The following is a 20,900-nucleotide window of genomic DNA, read 5'->3' as shown; positions in this document are numbered from 1 at the left end:
GTACTCTTCTTTCATTTTCTTAATACAAAACCGGGCAGCCACTGCTTGGTATTCAAAAAAAGAAAAAAAAGATGCGGTACCTTCCATACAGTAGATCGAATGCCTGCTCCATCTGGAATTCGCTAACTTATGCAACTCATCAAGATCTACCGCTTTCTTTGATAGATGAACAGCACAAGTTAGAATTCTAGTTTTAACTTTAATAAAGAGCCATTTCCAATTGTTGAGTACGGATAAGACGTAACAGTACTTGATTTACGATTCGATTCTTTTTAACCTCGAAGGCTCGAATATCACTATATTGGATCTTTCAAGTTTTATTTTAAAAGTCTAATCTATATTTTTAATTGCTTAAATTCAGAAATGGGGATATATTTTGTAAATACTGTGAGTGATAGCTGTACGATAGGATCATGTAAAAACTTTTTCTTATTAATACAAATGTTGGTGGCAATGCCACTGACCTTCAAAAAAAAATAAAAAAAATGGGGATATATCTAATTTGAATGAGTTTGGACGGGGAAATAATTAATTTGAAACTTTTAATGAGCACATATCTAAATCATTAAAAAAAATATTTGGGTATATATATAATTATAGTGGAAAATTTTGGAAGTATAAATCTCACAAATGGATCTCATTGGTCCTGTTACTTTATTTATTGTACTCGTATCTGTCAAAATTGTGCCACTTGACGTATTCCTATCTGTCAAAATTATGTAACTTGACAACTAACTCAGCTAGAACTAGAATTTTATTTTCGGCTGGTACAAAGCAAGAATTCTTTATTCTAGACAACCACCAAAAAATGTGGTTTTACCTGTGTAAACAGAACCTTGAAATTTGTGCTAAATCTTCTAGTTTGGTATTTGATCAAGATCTAAATATATACACAAATATAGTTTACAATAGATCAAAACAATGAGATGTTGGGATTTAATTTATGGACAGAGATCAAAGATGTCTTATAATATACATGATCAAACAATGAAATTATTAAGTTAAAGAAAATCATTGCTGCATACAACAAACTAGTACGCTTTCCAGTGATGGTTCTATATCCGGCAGTTGGCAGCTGTAAAGTAAAAAACAGATATAAGATAAATTTAAACTAAGAAGCATTTCAACTTTGAAAAATTGCCCTCTTCTAAAAATAATGCACCTTTTGTATCAAAAGAAACAAGACCAAGTTAAGCCCCATATCGCGCCATGACATAGTTTAATAATTGTTAGAGCTTCTTCATTTCAATTCATTAAATTTTAGTGAAAAAAAGAATATGAATTATTGACAAGTAATTTCCTTCAGATTTCATGTGAGATAGATGTCCGGTGCACTGTAGAAAGGAGAACGGAAAGGTCCCAAATAGGGGTGGTATCAATGGCACCAAGTTAAGCCCCATATCGCGCCATGACATAGTTTAATAACTGTTAGAGCTTCTTCATTTCAATTGATTAAATTTTAGTGAAAAAAAATATATGAATTATTGACAAGTAATTTCCTTCAGGTTTCATGTGAGATAGATGTCCGGTGCACTGTAGAAAGGAGAACAGAAAGGTCCCAAATAGGGGTGTCAATGGCACCTTTTTATCCGTTTACCTGACTCGTATCATATTCAATAAGATGGGTATGGGTAAGATTTTATTTTTGATAGCTTATCGGGTACGGGTAGTTTTTTCCGCCAGCTTAATGGTACGGATATGAAATTGCTTCCACTGACCCGTATTGTGCCCATCAACACCCCTAGTCCCAAGGTAGTCAAAGCAATTCAAAGGAAATACTTACTGCAATAAACAAACTGGTTAAAATCCAGTGTCACTCGTCCTTGTTTGCTTGTATCAAAAGAATTGAATAAATTCCTGCAAAAGAAAATCATTATTTTGGCTTTAATAGTCTGTTGAGTAAATATCTGATCATTGTTTCATGGGCAATTTTTATTTGCCATTAGTGTAATGTTATTTTCTAAAGTTCTCCTATTTGCAATTGAAATTCAACATTTTCTAAACATGTAATAGAATGTTCTACGGTAAATGCATATATAGTTCAACTTTTTTTTTTTTTAAAAAAACACTAAAACTAACTCTGTTGTGCTCTTTTTCTAATTCTAAATTGCTGATCAATAGGTCAAATATTAATTGCTACAAAGTAAACTCAAATGCTAAAATCTGACTTAATGTATTTGATTGTAAACACATCTAGGTCAAGTCAATATAAAAAACATTAGGGGCAGGTTTGTAAATTCTGGTTTGACTAACCTTGGTTTTGGAGATAAATAATTATTTGCAAATCATTGGATATATAGTTGCCAACGGGACAACCTTAGGTGTTTTTTGTGCTAATTACAGAAACAACCCTGTTTCATGATAATGGATGTCATATACCTTGTTGATTGCACAAATATACAAAGTGATATGAACTCATCAAGCCGAACCATCCCCATCTTTTTCTCATCGAAGCTCTAAAAAAAGTTAATCAAATAATTTCCTCAGCTAAATTATTATTTGACAGGTGAAAGATGACATTCAGCATGGTCCCTCAAAAACTATTCCTGTTCATAAATTGCCATGGCCACATTTATGATGAGGCCTGTGAAATTTTAACAATAGCTTTTCAAAATAATATGTCATAGTAGGCGGTCATTTGGTTCTTACATTGTTACACTCCTCTCACATGTGGCATCTTGTTTACAGACCAATCACAAGTAAGATTATTAATAAAAGGAAATGTTTTATAACAGAGGCCCAGCAGAACTTGATTCCGGATCTCCGGCTCGATACCATGTTGACCAATCAGTTTGTCTAAAAGCATAAGCAATCAGAGGAGGCTGTTATTTGGTTTTATATCCATAACAAAAACAAATTTGCCGGCTCACACAATTCGTTTCTCCAAAATTCCCAACTAATTTGTTTTGGGATAACAATTAGAAATCCCAAAATGTTAGAACTATGTCTAGAGCATACACGACTAAAGTAAAAAACCTAAAAAAATCAATCATTTTTAACTAAGTAATCCAAATGAGAGAACATACAACAATACCTACCATAATAAAATGTTTATGCCGTAATTTTAACGGAAATAAAGTACCTCACAAAGAGTGTAGAAGGCAGGTGCATCAAAGGAGTAACCAAGCTTGCCTAGTGCCTGCAAAATGATGGTCAGTTAATGGTTTCACCATGGAGTTAAAAAAGATAATGAAACAAAGGGATATGAAGCACTGGCTTTGCCATATAACAAACTTGCAACAAAGAGAATACTTGTTTTTACACTTTAACGAAAACAATTATTCAAGTATAGCATTGAGCTCAAGCTGATAAAGAACAGTCATTCCTGAATAATTAAAAATATTGATGTGATACCAAGATGAAATTATAGCTTTATCAGTTTGGAAGTATAGCAATGTAAACATGAAATTTTGCGAGGCTTGACCCCTGGAGGCTAAGTTTAAAATACTATAAAAATATCATTATTGGAAAAAAGAAAAAAAAGAAAAAAAAAGATATTCAGTGATCTGAAATAAAACATATTGATACCGCGTGAACATCATCTAGAGGGAGGAATCCTCGGCCCCTGCAGAACCAAGTAAAAAAATTGCGAAGCATTTAGACTGATCCTTTTTGTGAATTAGATGTTACATCATGAATCCATAAATATGCAATAAATTTACTATCTTTCAATAGTGCATTATAGCTCAATAATTAGTACTTCATTTCTTCCTCTAATTTGTGAATTAAACAGAAGATGGTGTTAATATTCACATGCAATTTGGCAGCAATGTAGATCTTAGTTTTGTACTTCATTACAAACTGACAACCAATAAATTGCAACAAATGGCTGATACGGCTTCCAATTATTTGTTTGATAAAAGCTGAAATCTTTTTAAGTGGAAGATAATGAAATAAGTTAAAAAAAAAGGATCATATACAGAGGGAGCTTTCATGCTACTAAGCAAAAACCTTTCTAGTGTGGAGAACACTGTTTGAACCTGCACAAATAAAATTGAGTTGAAATATGCACCAGACTTGACAGACAATTTCAATATTTAATCAAAGAGAAATTTCTTTCTTAGAAGGGGGGAGAGAAAGTTGCAAAAGAACCAAATAAATATATAGATAAGCAGCTGCATGTAGCTGGCATGTTCTGGACTTGTTTTTTATTTATTTATTTTTTGGTGATTTGTCCTTGGACATGTTATGGGCTTGTTACAATAAAACTGTACCAGAATCCAGTGATATCAGCCTTGTCAGAGACACATTGCCAAACAAACATCCACCAGAACCACCACACCAAAACAGATGCACACATGCATGCACGGTGATGCATATGCAAATGAAAATGAAAATCAAAGGCATAAACCTTTTTCTCTAACATTTTGGAGGAGGTTTATTATATAACAATAGATTAATCAAGTAACTAACCTTGAGAAGAAACTTGTTCAGAGCAAGAAACTCTGCAAAAATTAAATAGCTGCTAGATAAGAAAGTCTGCACCGACATAAGTTAACAGTAAAACAAGAAAAATACAAATGTCTACAAACCTTCAAAGTTCATAGTGCCATTCTTATCAAAGTCATACATCCTGCAAATTATTTTAGAGAAGCCTTCATTTATAAAGCCTTCTTGTAATTTTCCATAAACAATCAGAATTTCAAAAGAAAAGAGCAGAACCTAATCATCTGCTGAACAATGGAGAGGGGGAAATTGAGGTTCCCAACAGCCAAAGCGCTCTGTTAAACATTCCCGATTTCAATAAAAATCACCAAACAATCAATTTAACGCCAACTGACAAGAAAATGAAAATGATCGGATCAAAGATTTTGGGCACCTGAAGCTGAGAGGCGGTGACGTTACCGGTCCGGCTGGAGTCGACCCGGTCGAACCACTCTCTCAGTACAACCGAGTTATCCATCAATCGGAGAAGATAGGTAGTTCTTTGACTATAACAAGTTAGCACGGGCTTACGAGTAAAGCTCTCTCAACAAAATAGCAATTCAACTGGTAACGCTCTGTAAAATTGGGTAGAACCGTAGAAGTACCAAATCATGAAAATGGAAGAATACGGCGTCCGGAATTCGTATCCTCTGAGATATCTCAAACTTTGCGTGACTTTATGTAATATCTTGACCGTTTAAATACGTTCTGCACGAATCTCAAAGCAAACATAATACTGACCCCCTACATCACCCCCGAGTAGGCACCGGACACGTCGGTCACGCAAAAGTTGAGATATCTCAGAGGATACGCACTCAGTCAGAACCCTCTGAGGTAACTCTAATTTTGAGTTTAGATGTGGACTGTTCGATCAGTATCAGGCCAATCCGGCTCGGGTTAGAATGCATTCGGGCGTCATATATTGCACTGGATGTCTCTCCAATAATTGTCTTTCATGGAAATATTTTTATGCGACTTTGGGCCCAAATATATGGGACTGGGCTACATTTGGTCTGTTGTGCGGGATCCATGTGATTATAGAGTTTCTAATTTTTCTTTCCGTTCACTGTTTGACAAATAAAATAAAAAGAGTGAGTCTATGGTACTATGCATATCACGTGTTGTTACCGTGCTACGGCTCTATATTCAAGTTTTCAAATCCTAACGGTCGATCCGAACCGTTCATCTTGTTCTCCATATTAATATGTGTTTGGAGACCAAATTTTACATTTTTTGAAAAAAATTTACTATTTTTTTAGATATTTAGAAAATCACTTGATCTGAAAATTCTGGACCATAAAAAAACAGTGATTTTCAATAAATATAAAAAATAGTAAAAAAAATTTCAAAAAATGTAAAATTTGGTTTCCAAACACATATTAATATGGAGAACAAGATGAACGGTTCGGATCGACCGTTAGGATTTGAAAACTCGAATAGAACCATAGCACGGTAACAAATCGTAATATGCATAGTACCATAGACTCAGTCAAATAAAAATGTAGACGGGTCCTGTTTACCGGTTCTTTACTACGCACTACATGCGGTCATATGCATTTTCTGGCAAGTGCTGAACTAGAACAAAAACATTATAGGGTTCTTAGAAACACAGTTGAGATCGTGTGATTCCAAAATAAGCTTGAGAGAATTGCGATCTTCAGTGTTACCCTTGCAGCTCTTGCTCAGAAAAATAAAAAAGAAGAACAAAAGACTTTTAAAACCAACTTCCCTGTTAGTTTTTTTTTTTTTTTTTTTTATGAAACAACTTCCCTGTTAGTTAAAAGCACCGGAACACAATCATTATTGCCGTCCTTAGTTAACTTTGCTTCGGCAATGCAACTCAAATCTATTTAAAGGAACAAAAAGACACATGAGTTGACATAACTTGCCCTTCCTTTTGCCCTTCTCCATATCTGCCCCACCATCCCCACACAAAAAAAAAAATAGAGAAATAAACAAAGAAACAAAATTGAAAAATGAATTTTATACTTGCTCTGTGTTGGTAACCAAAAAGCTAACCAGAATGCCTAATCATCCTGTGCTTACCGTAAGCATAGAGACATAGAGTGCAACCAACATGAACTATAAACTAAACAATGCAATTTCCAAGTCTTGAAGCATCATGCAGCTCACATAGTCTAACATTCAAATGCAGAATTACAGCTCAAACAGATAGAAAATATGTTATACATCCTCTGATCAAACTGTTTAACACTGCAGATTGCAATCCATTTTGAACACTGCAGGCAGGGAGCCATGGCATCTCTTTGTGCACCAACGATTTGACATAAATTTTTTTTTTTGCACTCTGTAGGCAGGAGCTGCAGCATCTCTGCATTGTATTCTTAGCCACCAAAAAGCAGTCTCAGATTACGAATGCTGTCACTGGTATCTTCCTTCCTCACTTCTTTTTCCTTACTCTTGGTCATTCCAGCAGTAAGTGTATCCAGAATCACTTTCCCAATAACAAATCGGGTCTCATCTGGATCACCTTTCTTCAGCAGCCCGTAGTTGATGTCATATCTCTCTCTCCTCTTGTTGCGCTCCAGGTTGAAGAGTTGAGCCACTTCATGTCCCTTTTTTGCAGATATCAGCTCCTGCAAACCACAACACTCTTATTTTTAGCAGAAAGAATCAGCCAGTTATGTAATATAAGAGTTAAAAAGTACAAGGATGGCTTAACATAGTGGTCATCTTTGTGTTTTGATTACCTTAATTTATAGTTGTCCTATTGGTTTATAAGGTTATGAATTTGTTTTAAATTTGTCATGCAATTAAATTATAGCATGGATGCTGACATGTCAATGTACATCCGCTAAGATCCTAAGAATAATGTTTTCATCCACCTCAATATCTGCATCACTAAGTATGCTGACAAAATTTCTTCTGTCTTATGCGGATTTTAATAAGAATAGCAACAATATCCCTGTTTTTGAAATAGTTACAAAAACTATGCCTGAAATCTGAAAGCACTTGTTCAGAAAGTATTGTCAGGATGCATGCATTCAATGCTTTCAATGAAGACATTTCAGATTTTTATGTTTCTTTAGGTATACCACTTGATCTCATAAATTCAGACAACCCTTCTAAATGCATGCAATCAGATTTCAGTTCAAACATAGTTTTCCTATTAATTTTAAAACAAGGATACTCTTGTTATTCTTTGCAAAATCCAGATTATGCAGAAAAGAGATTCTAGGCTGACAGCATGTTCATGTGGACTTCCATCCGTTTTTAAATATGTTAACAGTTGGACCAACTTGGTATTATTCAAATTTTTAGAGATCAAATTACAAAATTCAAAATTAACGGATATAAATGGGAAAAGGATGATTTTAAGGATCATCTAATCCAACAAGTGCCGTTATGCAGTACAGGTTTGGAAGCTGCTATCGGCAAAGCTGGGAACTAATCTAATCCAACAACGTGCAACTATCCAACAGATTTGGATTTCTTCAGTATCAGCACTCAGAAATGGAAATTCAAGCCGAGATGGGATCAAAGAGAAGTGCTGGATTTCCTGGTTCATATGTACAACTTGGGCCATTTGGAAACAGCGAAACGAAAGAGTTTTCAGAGGAGGCAGTCTTCCCCTGGAGATTCTGGTGAACAAGATTATAAATAGTGTAATCTTTGGCTGCAGTTCTGTTGAGAAGTTGTTTCATTTCATTTTTTATTTTACTGATATGATGTAAATTAGGTGACTGAGAAAAGCAGAGTATGCTCTCTGAATTATATGATGAACACTGTAAGTGCGTGTTTGTGCATATCGTTAAATGCAATACCACCTGACAGCTTCTGTCATGGCATTTCAAAAAAGGACCATATGTATAATTTACTCAACTCATAATTTTAATGACCAGCTGAATGAGAACCTTGACAAGCTGTTACTGTTCTGATTTGGTACTGGCACTTCTGATATTTAGTTTCTCATTGTGTACTTGCTTTTAATATTCTTTATTTGACAGTAACCTAATTTTTTAGTCTATACATATCATACAACAATCCTTATTACGCATACCTGTCCAGAAAATTCCGGAGCGTCTGAAAACACAGTCAAATTTTCTTGAAGAGACTCTACTCTTGAAAACACATTGACTGAAGACCTAACAAGTGTAGCTAGATCCAACATTTTTTTCTTGAGCATTTTCTCTGACATGGGCTCTGCGTCACATGGGGCTCTTATTTCAGGGAGGAAATCAACTGCCTTTTCATTGCCATCCATTCGTTTTACAATATCCATAGCGTCTGAGCATGTCCCAAAGTACAAAAGGGAAGAGAAGGCCCACACTACTGAGGCTTCTTGTGGGTTTCGTACTAGAGCAACGTGAAATGCTAACAATCCCAGCCTGTTAATAGATGGAAAATCAGGAAATACTGATGCCTGGATCGAGAAAAGGAATTTAAGCAGCTACAAGTTTTCTATTTGTATAGATGCTTGGTAACTTGGAAGGTTTCGATTTTAAGTTATGTTTCTGTTGTTGTTCTTTCCTTTCTGTACCCTTTCTCTTTTGCATAAAGCAATGGTTGAATTTCAGCAAAACACTGTTCATTTTTTAAGTTCTTGCTTGTAGTGAGTAATAATCGATCTCATTAAAAGTCTCAATTAAACCATTAACCAACAAAGTTCAAACAGAATAAAAGAAATTAGAAGAACATAATAGATTATATTGGGATCGACTGGTGTCCAATGGGTATATATGCATGGTATCCAAAAGATGAAAGTGGCAACAACAACCAGCCCTTTAGTCCCACACAAAAGATGAAAGTGACACAATAGTAACTTCTTCTTTTTTTAAATCAGATCATCGGGTCATAAGGTCAAAGTGTGGAATACTTGAGTATGAAATACAAAAAATTAGGTGAACTCTTACCATAAAGTGCAGCTGCAAGGTTGATCTGTGAAAACCAACTTATCAAGGCTTGAAAACATGTTCTGTACCAATTGAGGAAAAAAAGGAGCAATTATAAAATTGTAGCAATAAAAAACAATTGCTGTTAGTAAAAAACTTTTTACTTCCAGTTTTAGGAATTAATTTATCCAATCAACAAGAAACCTACTAATAGATATGAGCATACTGATTCAGGATACTTCTACCTCACTAAGTATGATTTGATGAAACTAGGTTAGGAATCTAACGAAAATATGGATCTTAAGATTTTAAATTACTTGCCTAATCAGTCCATCAAAATCAATTTATTTTCCAAGAATTGACTAAATTAATCAAACCAGGGGCAGAGCCAGATTTTCAAGTTATGAGAGTCAATCATATAAAATTTTCATGCTGTGAATGGGGGTCAATTTTACTGTACCCGTAGCATTTTACTCTATACTATATAGAAAATCACGTAAAAGTACAAAATATTTGAAAATAAATGGGGGACAATTGACCCCCATACTCAATGTGTGTATCCGCCCCTGAATTAAACAAATAACACTTAAGATGGCTACAATTGAATCACTGGAAAAAAAATTACCACATTGGTAATTTCTTGAAGAAGAAAATGGGAAAAGATATATACTTACCATAAACATTGTACTAGTATAATCAGATCTGTGCTTGCTTTGATGATTTAGATATGCTGCCTGAGAGCAAAAATAAAACTGCATCAGCACTCTTAAGGAAATACAGTCATTCTAATGTTCATCCAACTTACATGAAATGGGAGAAGAATTTCAAGAAGACCATATTTTCTTAGCAACTGGATTGATGGTCTGGCTGCACCATATGCCAACATGAAATCCAGTTCCATCAGTAACCTTGCCTGCATAATAGAACAAAGAAAGAAGATAATGAAAAGTGAAACAAAAAAAATAGTTAAATTGTGACTAAATAGAAAGATATTAACTCAACACTCTGCACTAGACTCACCTTGTTAAGAGTGGAAATAGATGAAGAAAGCTCATTCAAAGCAGCTGCAGTTTCATCAGAAAACCAGAAACCAAGCCGAGCAGCAATTCTCAAACCTCGCAAAATCCTTGCTGCAGTTAACATGAGATTTTTTTTATATAAAGTTTAAAATGAGTTTTAATGGATGGAAACTTTCCATTTCACCTCCTACCCAAGTTTTAAAAAATTCTGTGTAATGAGGATTGAGTGGTAAGTCCGACCATGTTTACAATCACGGCTAATACTAGTTCCAAAAAAAATAGTGATTTCCCCAAATTGGTAATCACTTCAACACAACAGAGCTTCAGTTCGAAACCAGGCTCAAGGAAACCCAGTTTTACATCAATTATCTCTCCTTTTGTTGTCATCATTCCTTGAGGCCCTTAAAGACTTAACTTATCCTCTCAGTAACAATACTGCTACAGATCATATGCACCATCAGTACAGCAAAATCCCGGTGCGGGTGTACTTTTTGTATAACTGTCTAAGGAAAGGGCCTCAGTAATACACTCGTGCTTTGTAGGGAAAATTTAAAATATTTCATGTTTTCTAGGGGAAGTATATACAAAAGAATTTGCCCTGATGTAAACTATAGGCGAGGTCACAACTCACAATTCATCATTCATGTAACATGCAGCTAAAACACATACCGCAGTCTTCGCTGAATGATAGGTCAGCAGAAACCACAGTAGATACCTGATCATAATATTACACAAAAAGAAAACACCATCAAAGTAAAACATGTTACTTTTTTATGAATAAAGTGGGGGGAAAGCTCACCTGTTTCATTGAGACAAGCAAGTTTTTCAGTACCAAACCAACTGGTACCATTACAAGGTTCTAAAATAACCCTACAACAATTAACTGCCTAAACCAAAAACAGATGATCATTAGAACCAAACAAAAGATATTGTCCATCTAAAGATCCAAAACACAAAAATACAGTAACTCCGAATCAATCATAGCAAATTTTGAAAATTTCAATTCCTGATCCAGACCCAAGTATGATCGCCTCCATCTCCATCAACATATATACTCGTAGTTTACTTACAACAGGGGAACTAGCCCAAGAAACAATGATACATTTGGAAGAATCGGGCAAGTAGAGGGTTTCTAAAAAAAACCTATGATAAAGGGGGTCCAAATCCCCGAAAGTAACCCAAATTTTGAGTTTGGAATCTGGACCGTCCAATCAGAATTCGGGCTAATCCGGTCCGAGGTGGAATGCACAGGGCCCCTTTAATATTCGTGCCGGATCAGATCGAACGATCCGGATCCAAACTCAAAATTTGGGTTACTTTAGGGGATCCGAATTCTGACTTGACGCCACGGAAAATTAATAATGAAGAAGTGCATACCTTGGATGATTTTAAGTCTTGCAAACCATTTACATAATCATAAACTTTGGCTTTGACAGGATCAAAGAATAATCTGGTTCATAACACATGCATCAAAATCAAAGTCACTGTAAAGAACTTGGTACTAAGTACTAACCAACAATACAATTTTCTCTTGAAATATATGGAATTTATTTTTTTACTTAAAGATAAGAAAAGTCACCCATTTATAGTAAAATCCCTACGCATAGAATCCTTCCACAGAACAAGGTCCTTTTCACTACAGATGCGCATAGCTTTACGTGAAATACCCTCTTTACTTTCTTTAACATTTATACCAGTAGTATGAAAGCTTGACACCTATCATTATACAATTTTATAGCTTAACACCAATAAATATTTTTCAAGATGTAGAGGGCATTCAAGCTTATGTGGCTACAATCACCAAAGAATGCAGTATGTATGCACCAAACTGGCGTCAACAAAGACACCAAGCAGTGCTGGAAGTAATGGCCTTTGTTTGGAGTCCAGGGCAGTAAAGCCAAAAATACATAAACGAACAATGGAGACTCAACTATGTACTTGTTCAACAAGTAAGCCAAAAATAAATAAAACCCATGATATGCAAAACCAGATTCATTTTCAATGTCCTATTCATATGTTTTGCAGGGTGTATAAACAACAACAAAAAATAACATAAAGACAAGATCAAACATTTGAATTCCAAAGTTCAATTGACAAACCTCTGTTATGCTACCAACCATATGAACCTGGCATATGGGGAAACGGCGGCCCACAATAAAACACCTTCGAAATTGTTTCTTAATCTGCATCACATTAGCATGAGATCAGTTATTAGTTATGGCGCGTATTACAATATACAACTATTACTTTTCACATCAGACAGGTCAGGTTTGATACTGATACGATATTGTACTATATAGGACCATTGGTACTCACACGTATTGAACTATTGGACCATAACCCATTCCTGTTGGCTCTTATTTGTGTGCCTGTTCTTCTACAAATGTAACAGGCGGTACAACCAAAACCTAGTTAAGAAAGAATAAGGAAGAAAATAAGCTTCAAATTGGACATCAGGGTCTAGGATCAGAGTTGGTTTGGCATTTCTGTAATGTTGGACCTAAATGGTAAGCTTAGGGCTGCTAATGATTAAGGCTCGGCTCAAACTCGGTTCGGCTCAATGAGAGAAGCAAAAAGATTCAGCTCGTAACTCGGTTTGATTTTGAAAAAAAAAATCGTCTCGGCTCGGCTCATGTAAATACTTGGCTCGATTCGACTCGGTTCGCAAGCCGGCTCAAATTTTTGGTACATATTTCGGCTCATGTAAACACTGTAAAATTTTGGGCCTAGTCACCAGCATGACCGCATCTAAATTTGTGGGTTTTGTTTTATGTGAATTTATCTATGTTACTTCCGTGCAACAGTTGACAATAAAGCAACATCTCTCTCAGTGGATTTAGAAATGCCGATCCGGATATAAATTAGAACACAAGTTAGAGTCGTCTATCTTTTTCAGCTCAGATGAAGTGAGAATTGAATGACTTGATTGAATAAGGGGTTTCGAACTGGGAATTCTTTTTCAATTCATAGATTGAAGGAAGATGTGGAGATTGTTTGGCTCATGAGACACGTGGATGGAAATGAATGGCTAACGAGGAGTCCCCTGTTTACAACAGTGAACCCAATTCATTGTCTCAGTAATCAGACGAGTAGATTTCTGCCACGTTGAGAACCAAACATAAAACAGTAATCAGATTTCATAAAAAAATAAAAATTCATCAAAATAAAAAACAGTAATCAGACGAGTAGATTTCTGCCACGTTGATATCGGAAGGATGTAGTATTGTAATAGGATCTTTTTCCAGGGGATTTGCTGCATTCACAAGGATAACAGAAGTTTTGCAAAATTAATCAGTACCAATTTATTGCAAAATAAAGTTTCAATGGATTTTATTTAATTATAATTTTATACTTATTTAATCCTTTCTATGCGTACGTGGAGTGGTGAGTTAAATATTAATACAAAATCTTTCTTTACGTACGTGGTCACGCTGATGACTAGGCCCAAATTTTTACAGTGTTTACATGAGCCAAAATATGTACCAAAAATTTGAGCTGGCTCGCGAGCCGAGTTGAGCCAATTGTTTACATGAGCTGAGCTGAGCCGAGCTGAACTTTTTCTTTCAAAATCAAGTCGAGTTCGAGCTTTTTTCAATTTTGAGCCCGATTCATTATGAAATATTGAGCCGCTCAACCCATTGATTCGCGAGCCGGCTCGACTCATTAGCAGCCCTAGGTAAGCTATAGAAATCTGGTACAAATTACTTCGTTTTGATATACAAAGTTCTAGAAGGAATTATATGTTTTAATAAGCTTGAAATATGCACATATTGAAAACAGAAACCTGGATATTAGTAGCTGTAGTGATAACATCAAAATCTTTTGGTACCCTCTTCAATAGCAAGTCTCGCACACACCCACCCACAAGATATGCTTCAAAACCTAGATTACAATTTTCAGGACCAAAGGGTACCTCTCTAAGTATAAAATACTAGAATCACAGTCAAATGCAAAAGTGATAACAAAGCTGCATCATTGCCCAGTAATTGTTAAATGACTCTTTTTTTTTCTGTAAAAGAAAATAGGTTTACATAACTGGCACTTAGGGTGGAAGTCACGAATGAGCTTTTATTACCCATAGGGTTTGATAGAAGCAAATTCAATTGATGCAACCTAAAGTTGCCAAGTCAGGGTCCAAGTCTGCCCTAGGTTAAGTTTGAGTTCTTGAAGTAAAGGCCAAATTTTAGTCCGAATTTGATAAAGAACTGACCACAGCTGTTATGATTAGAATACAATTGATTTTAGCAAGAGTTCCTTTTTTATTTAATAAAAGTGGAAAAACCAACCTGTTTCGTTAAAATAGAATGTTTTTATCAGTACCAAGCGACAGATACCATCAAAACTTCAAAAACAAAAAACAAAAAACTACTTGTTTCTTACTACAAATCTCCTCACCTCACAAAAAGGTTCAGCTTCATAAAAGAGCTACAATATAACAGATTTACCCCAGCATTAAAAAACAAGCCATATATGAAACTAGAATGTTGATATGCATCAATTACAAAACTAATCGATAAATCAATTAACGTTTATTAAGAGTCAACATTATGGTAATAGAGACTATCATAATTGAAGATTTGAGTGCTGCTCTTTGGTTTTTGGTTTTTTTTTTTTGGGGGGGGGGGCTCCCTCTTTTCTTTCTCGCTGCCTATCTTGCCAAAGCATAATCCCAGACACCCTCTAATAATATTGCTCTATTACAGCTGCTGATCAATACCCGTGCAAATCAACCAGCTCAACAATTATGTAATTTTAAGTACCATAAAAAAGGTACAATAAAAATTGGATCAGGCCAATGTCCAACAAAAGGACAAAACCACACCATGTGACTCCAGGAATGTTCTGGTATAGTGATCTAGTATGGAAATTATCTGATATAAAATACAATATGAACCTTTGCCTTGAAGAGATCTTATGATGGTCCATGCTGGCCCAGAAATTGCTGACTTATCAATGCCCACCTTCTTGGAATCATAAGCTCTCCAAATTGAAGGATTACATAAACCTAGACAGTAAAACAAGAGAAGTGCTACTTCACTTTTTGTAGTGCTTATCAAAGAAACGGAGATTTCTGTAAATCGTTATCTACTAAAATTATGATGGCTTCCAGCATTTCTCAGCAAATAAAACAAAGCTCGTGTAATTGGTGTTTTGGACGTTGAGTTATAACACAACTAGGGATGTCGCCATCTTTTGCTGAAGTTAACAATACTTAACCCTTTGTCCCGACATGTGCTAATGACAACCATAACCTAAAAACATAATTGTACATTTCGTGGCAACTGCTAAAATCTTTACCCCCTACTCAGCATGTACAGGCACTAGAGATAAATGTACTCGTTAAAAAAGAAAAAGAATTATTACCAGCCTTGACTGTTGTACCTGCCTCGACTTCTGCTGGAACATGGCCATCGTTCTCTCCTGGAGATGTATGCTTCCACCTCTGAAGCAAAACCTCGTGTCATTTACACACCCGAAAGCCGTTCAACGAAATGCCCAAGTGAAACATATAAAAAAAATAGATATTGGGATAGCAAAATAAGGACCTGGAGTTGAAACACGATGGAACAGAGACGAGAGAGATTAGTGGGAAAGAGATCCCTTCGTTTTGATATCGACATGGCCGAGTCAGCCGCTCATCCTCGGACAATTTCAAGGTACACCGTGATGTCAGTGCGAGTCGAGAGGTAACTGTTAGAGTGTTAGTACTTAGTAGAATAGTTGTTTCCTCCGTAGGTGCGAATGAACATATTTAATCGTTGAGGAGAATCTCTATTATTTAAAGAGGGTTCCACTGCACCCAAAATTTCATGCTCCTAATTGCTCCCAAAATATGAACGCTCCATATTACGTCAAAATCCGTGCAAATCAGAGCACCTAATCAGAGAAATGAATCGCCTCCCATTCTCTCCCAATCCCTCTCCTGTGCAAATCAGACCAGCTACACAGCAAATTACACTGAAATTTGTCATAAAAATCAGTTTTAGTAAAAGAATAATTTTCATAACACATTTATCCCTAATCAACACCAAATAATTGTCCTTCCTGTAGTATTCAAGTCTGCCAATTGAGTCCCTAGCATTTTAGTTTTGCAATATATTTATTTTCATAGTCGGGGCAGGGCTGTTTAATCCAAGACATAGAGAAGTCTAAAATTAGAAATTTAAATAATTTCTAAACCTGATGAGAGGGCCCAAAATATAACTAACTAAACTTTAAACTCAATATTTTATCTGATTGGCAAACTAGGCAACAATGTTCAAGTTTGTGTTCAAAATCGAAATGAGCTGCATCAAAGCTAAGAAATCAAGTTGAAGACCACAGTAACACAGCTCTAGGAAGTGAGCGAGCAAGAGAGAGAGAGAGAGAGTTATACCTGACGAGAGTGCTGTGGGAAACGAGCAACCCACCGAGGCGAACAATAAGCCGGGATCCGCCGTCTTCGAGTAGTGGAGGCGAGGTGAGAGAACTAAAGGGCCACCAACGGAGAGGAGAAGAAAGAACTAAAGGGTGCGGGGGTCGGGAGAGAACCGGAGGCGATTAATTCTTTTGATCAAGCACTCTGATTCGCACGGATTTTGATGTAATATTGAGCGTTCATATTTGGAAGCAATTAGTGGAACCCTCCTCGATGAATAAGGTACAAAAAAACTACTTTTTAAATAATTGATACTAAATAAAGAGTTTAAGCTTTCAAATTTTTAGTTGCTTTCATCATCAATATTATTATTTCTCCTTCATTCTTTTGTATCGTTTTTCTCTTTCTTATTTGAAAGATTTGATGTATTTGAGATGCAATATAATTAGAGCAAAGCTAAGGTGTGATGTGCTCACTAAGAGAGTTTGGTGAGCACAACTCCAAAAGTATATCGAATTGACTTCAAATGTTGAATTCAAACCGTTCAAATCCATGTACTTCATGAGTGATGCATGCACATGCAAAATTTTAAAAGTTTCAAGTTTATTTGCTACAAGGTCAAGCGGTCAAAGAAATGAACATTTTATAAGTTAATTTATAAGTGTTTTATATAATTATATATTTACCATCTAAAAACCTAATAACTCACATATTTATCCAACATGACTTTAGTATATATAAAATATACTCAAAACTCATATTAACTATGTTTAATTTTCTTAAAACTATAATTAATCAAGATTTAACTATTGAATGGTCATAGTGCATTCTGTCAGGTGCCTCATATGATTATAGAAGTTAAAACGGTTTTTAATTTTATTTACCAACATAACACAGATCCTATTGGGTCACACCGTATAGGAGTTAATCCGGGAATCTTATTGATTAATTATAAATTGATTATGATTAATATTAAGATGGTTATAATTAATTATACGTGATATAATTAAATTATAAATGTCATGTAAAAATGGCAAAGCAAAAACAAAAGGTTAAGTTATAAACGTACTCGGTACGTTGTATAAAAGTTACCGAAACAACAACCGAAAGAAATATAATTGTACATGATAATTATATATATTTGATTTCAATTTTAAATATTAATTATGGATTTAAATTATGGGCTTAGAACCCATTAACAATTAATGCCTTAATTAAGATTAAAGCCCAAACCGAAAAGCCCAAATCGATTCAAAGCTTATTGGGCCAAAGTGCAAAAATCAAATTTGGTTTCTTCCACTCAAAACTAATTTTGCTTCTTTCACTTTGAAACCGCCACATATGAGGGCATTTCGGTCATTTCCCAACCGACTTCATACTCTATAAATTGAGGGGTGAGGGTGAAGAGAAAGTTTGCTAATTCCCGAGATATCAAATCTATCTGATCGATCGATAATCTATTTTCTCTCTTTCTCGGTTACGGTTATTACGGGATCCAAAAATAATATATTTGCAAAAGTTGCGGTATTTCTGCTTTTACTTATTAGTGAATCAGAATAACTGTGGGTCGTGAATATTATTATTTTGTCCTTTTCTCGATGACTAGTGTTTTTGCAGAATCTCGCAGTTTACGGTATTTCTGACAAAAGAAATAAATTACTATCTGGTTAGTTCTGGTTGATAACCGATAGAGGTATCAGACGTCTGATACTCCGAGGCAAGCAGTTCCCCAGATTCGTTTTTCTCGGTCGGCTGCATTCCAATTGAAATTTGGAAATGAGGTATAAATGTTATATTAATCTATTTAATTGATAAGTATATTAAAGTTTTAAAAATCAATCGTGAAGTAGATCTGTAAAGGATTAAAAGGTCCTTGCAATGAAAGACTGGGGATGGACAGTCTCAGTGGTATTTCCGACACATCCTTTTAATCCACGGCTTGAGTTAGAAGTAAAAAATTTTGTTTTACGGTCTTTCCACAGCTTAAACCTAATCGGTATTTGGTAGCCCCAATAAACAATAATACAGTGTGCCATTTTTTTCAGTACTGAACAATGCCCTCATTCTGGTACGGGTACCAGTCAACTGATTTCCCATGACTAGTATTTTTTTATATTATTGATTGATTGAGGCTATGATACTATGTATAGTGTGAATTAATCTGTGTTATGAACCGATATCTTTATTTTTAAAATTCAAATAATCTATGAAACGTTCATCATGATCTCCACGTGAAAATATACCTACAAACTAACTTTTATACTAGAGAAATGTTTTGGTACCCCGAGCCATCATATCCGAGCGCGTCCCCCAAGTAGTTTAACAGAAAAAACTTTCAATGTTATATAACTTTCATTTCCAACGCTAATATCAAAACATTTAAAACTATGTTTATAACATTTTACAATGCTACTCGTAAGCATGTAAACCTTTGTCTGAAAGCATTAAAATTCTTAATTTGCATAGTTTTAACTCCTAACTACTTTTGTCTTCAAGCCAAAAACGAAAATATTTCTTTCACCCACTCTTTTTTATTTTTTCTCTGATTATTATAATTTATTTTTCCGATGACCCGTGATGAATTTTACGAATATAAAAATACGAATGTTTTCTATTCGATTTTACCTTTCAAATAAGATCCATGAAAAAATACTTTTGAGTAATTTTAAAGTCATTTGTTTTTTTTTTAAAGTAAAACTCATGAGCACTTTAAATTTTCAAGTTTTTAAATCTCAGTCTACGACCATTAAAATTTTCAAGGCTTTGTACATGAGGTTTATATGCTTTGTAAATGCAGTGTTATTGTTGAGGTTTACATGCTTTGAAATGTTATTGTTGAGGTTTTAATTCTTTGTACATGAGGTTTACATGCTTTGTAAATGCAGTGTTATTGTTGAAGTTTATATGTTTTAAAATGTTATTGTTGAGGTTTTAATTCTTTGTACATGAGGTTTACATGCTTTGTAAATGCAGTGTTATTGTTGAAGTTTATATGTTTTAAAATGTTATTGTTGAGGTTTTAATTCTTTGTACATGAGATTTATATGCTTTATTCTAGAGATTTAAAGTGTTATTAATGAGGTTTATATGCTTGTGAACAGAGATTTAAATTATTTTGAAGCAAAATAAAAAAAAAACTGAAAGTCACAAAGATTTAAAGTGGTAAAAAAAATTACAACACAAATGTAACTTGAAAGTTATTATTCATGGATCTCATTTAAAAGAGAAAATCGGATAAAAAACGTTCATATTTTTAGATTCACAAAATTCATCACAGATCGTCGAGAAAATGAATGAGAATAATGGGAGAAAAAATAAAAAAAAAGTGGATGAAAATAATCTTTTTGTTTTTTGGCTTGAAAATAGTTAGGAGTTAAAACTATATAGATTTATAATTCTAATGCTTGCAGACATATGTGTTAAATGCTTGTGAGTAGCATTGTAAAATGTAAACAGAGCTTTAAATGTTTTGATATTAGCGCTGAAAATGGAAGTTAGATAATATTGGAAGTTTTTTCTGTTAAACACTTAAACTACTTAGGGGATACGCTCGGAGATTTTGTTTGGGGTACAATTATCAGGCTTCTTTATACTATAATTTTCTTTTACTATTTCTCTATACAGGTAGAATATTTAGTTAAAGTGATTTTCTACCTATTTAATAAACAAAATAGAAAAAAATTGCAAAAAAAATGTGAAAATTTGATCTACATATACATTTTTACATAGAGATCACGTTGAATGATTTATATCGGTTATTTGAACTTTGTAAATAAATATATCGATTTATAGTAATAATCGATATATGCTCTGTATGGTACTACAACCTCACTCTATAATTATCATAACTACGATTTTGTATTGAATACTTTCTTTTACGTTAATTACAGTTCTGGACAGAGGCAGACTCAAGTGAAGAGAATTGGAGTCAACTGAGCCCCATCTTTTTTTTTGAAAATTTTATCTTGAGGTATAATTATCTATATGATTTAGAGTATAATGTTATAGTATTGTAAAATTGACTCCTATTCTCTATAAAACAATTTTATATAATTATTTTTCATTATGTGTTTGACTACATAGTTTGAAAATCTGACTCCGCTTCTAGTTATGTCGAATGATTTTAATATGATAATTTTGTATAACTAAGATTTTTCAGTTTATAGATTTGACTTCTCATAATAAATGTTTTCTAAAACCATTGGACCACGTCCATGTGGATTAATTGGAGGATGAGAATCGGAC

At 34.5% G+C, this 20,900-nt stretch overlaps 2 protein-coding genes across 4 annotated transcripts; both read right to left on the bottom strand.

The window, feature by feature from the left end:
- Positions 1–842: 842 nt before the first annotated feature.
- On the bottom strand, positions 843–5,051 carry LOC144551464 (uncharacterized). 2 transcript variants are annotated; one of them, XM_078299428.1, is made up of 10 exons: positions 4,820–5,051; positions 4,663–4,721; positions 4,533–4,573; positions 4,414–4,445; positions 3,952–3,980; positions 3,529–3,565; positions 3,083–3,139; positions 2,380–2,456; positions 1,719–1,857; positions 843–1,075 (listed from the first exon to the last, which is right to left on the bottom strand). In XM_078299428.1, the coding sequence occupies exons 1-9, from the start codon at positions 4,901–4,903 to the stop codon at positions 1,767–1,769; spliced, it is 507 nt and encodes a 168-aa protein (XP_078155554.1). In that variant the 5' UTR covers positions 4,904–5,051; the 3' UTR covers positions 843–1,075; positions 1,719–1,766. The 2 variants fall into 2 exon arrangements, with proteins under 2 accessions (XP_078155554.1, XP_078155553.1); XM_078299427.1 differs by having other exon boundaries at positions 1,784–1,857.
- Positions 5,052–6,503: 1,452 nt separating this feature from the next.
- On the bottom strand, positions 6,504–16,827 carry LOC144551472 (uncharacterized). Of its 2 annotated transcripts, none has more exons than XM_078299440.1 (15): positions 16,674–16,827; positions 15,844–16,255; positions 15,680–15,740; positions 15,192–15,302; positions 14,082–14,179; positions 12,397–12,480; positions 11,877–12,013; positions 11,675–11,747; positions 10,967–11,012; positions 10,299–10,408; positions 10,084–10,191; positions 9,953–10,012; positions 9,300–9,361; positions 8,447–8,774; positions 6,504–7,022 (listed from the first exon to the last, which is right to left on the bottom strand). In XM_078299440.1, exons 2-15 carry the CDS (start codon positions 15,916–15,918, stop codon positions 6,771–6,773), a joined length of 1,605 nt encoding a protein of 534 aa, XP_078155566.1. In that variant the 5' UTR covers positions 15,919–16,255; positions 16,674–16,827; the 3' UTR covers positions 6,504–6,770. The 2 variants fall into 2 exon arrangements, with proteins under 2 accessions (XP_078155566.1, XP_078155565.1); XM_078299439.1 differs by having other exon boundaries at positions 15,662–15,740; positions 16,674–16,826.
- Between the last annotated feature and the right edge of the window lie 4,073 nt (positions 16,828–20,900).

This window comes from Carex rostrata, chromosome 3 (assembly GCF_964058835.1).
Source record: "Carex rostrata chromosome 3, lpCarRost1.2, whole genome shotgun sequence".
Taxonomy (NCBI): domain Eukaryota; kingdom Viridiplantae; phylum Streptophyta; class Magnoliopsida; order Poales; family Cyperaceae; genus Carex; species Carex rostrata.
The sequence above is the reverse complement of the archived record's forward strand: the minus strand, read 5'-3'. Positions and strand labels throughout refer to the sequence as shown.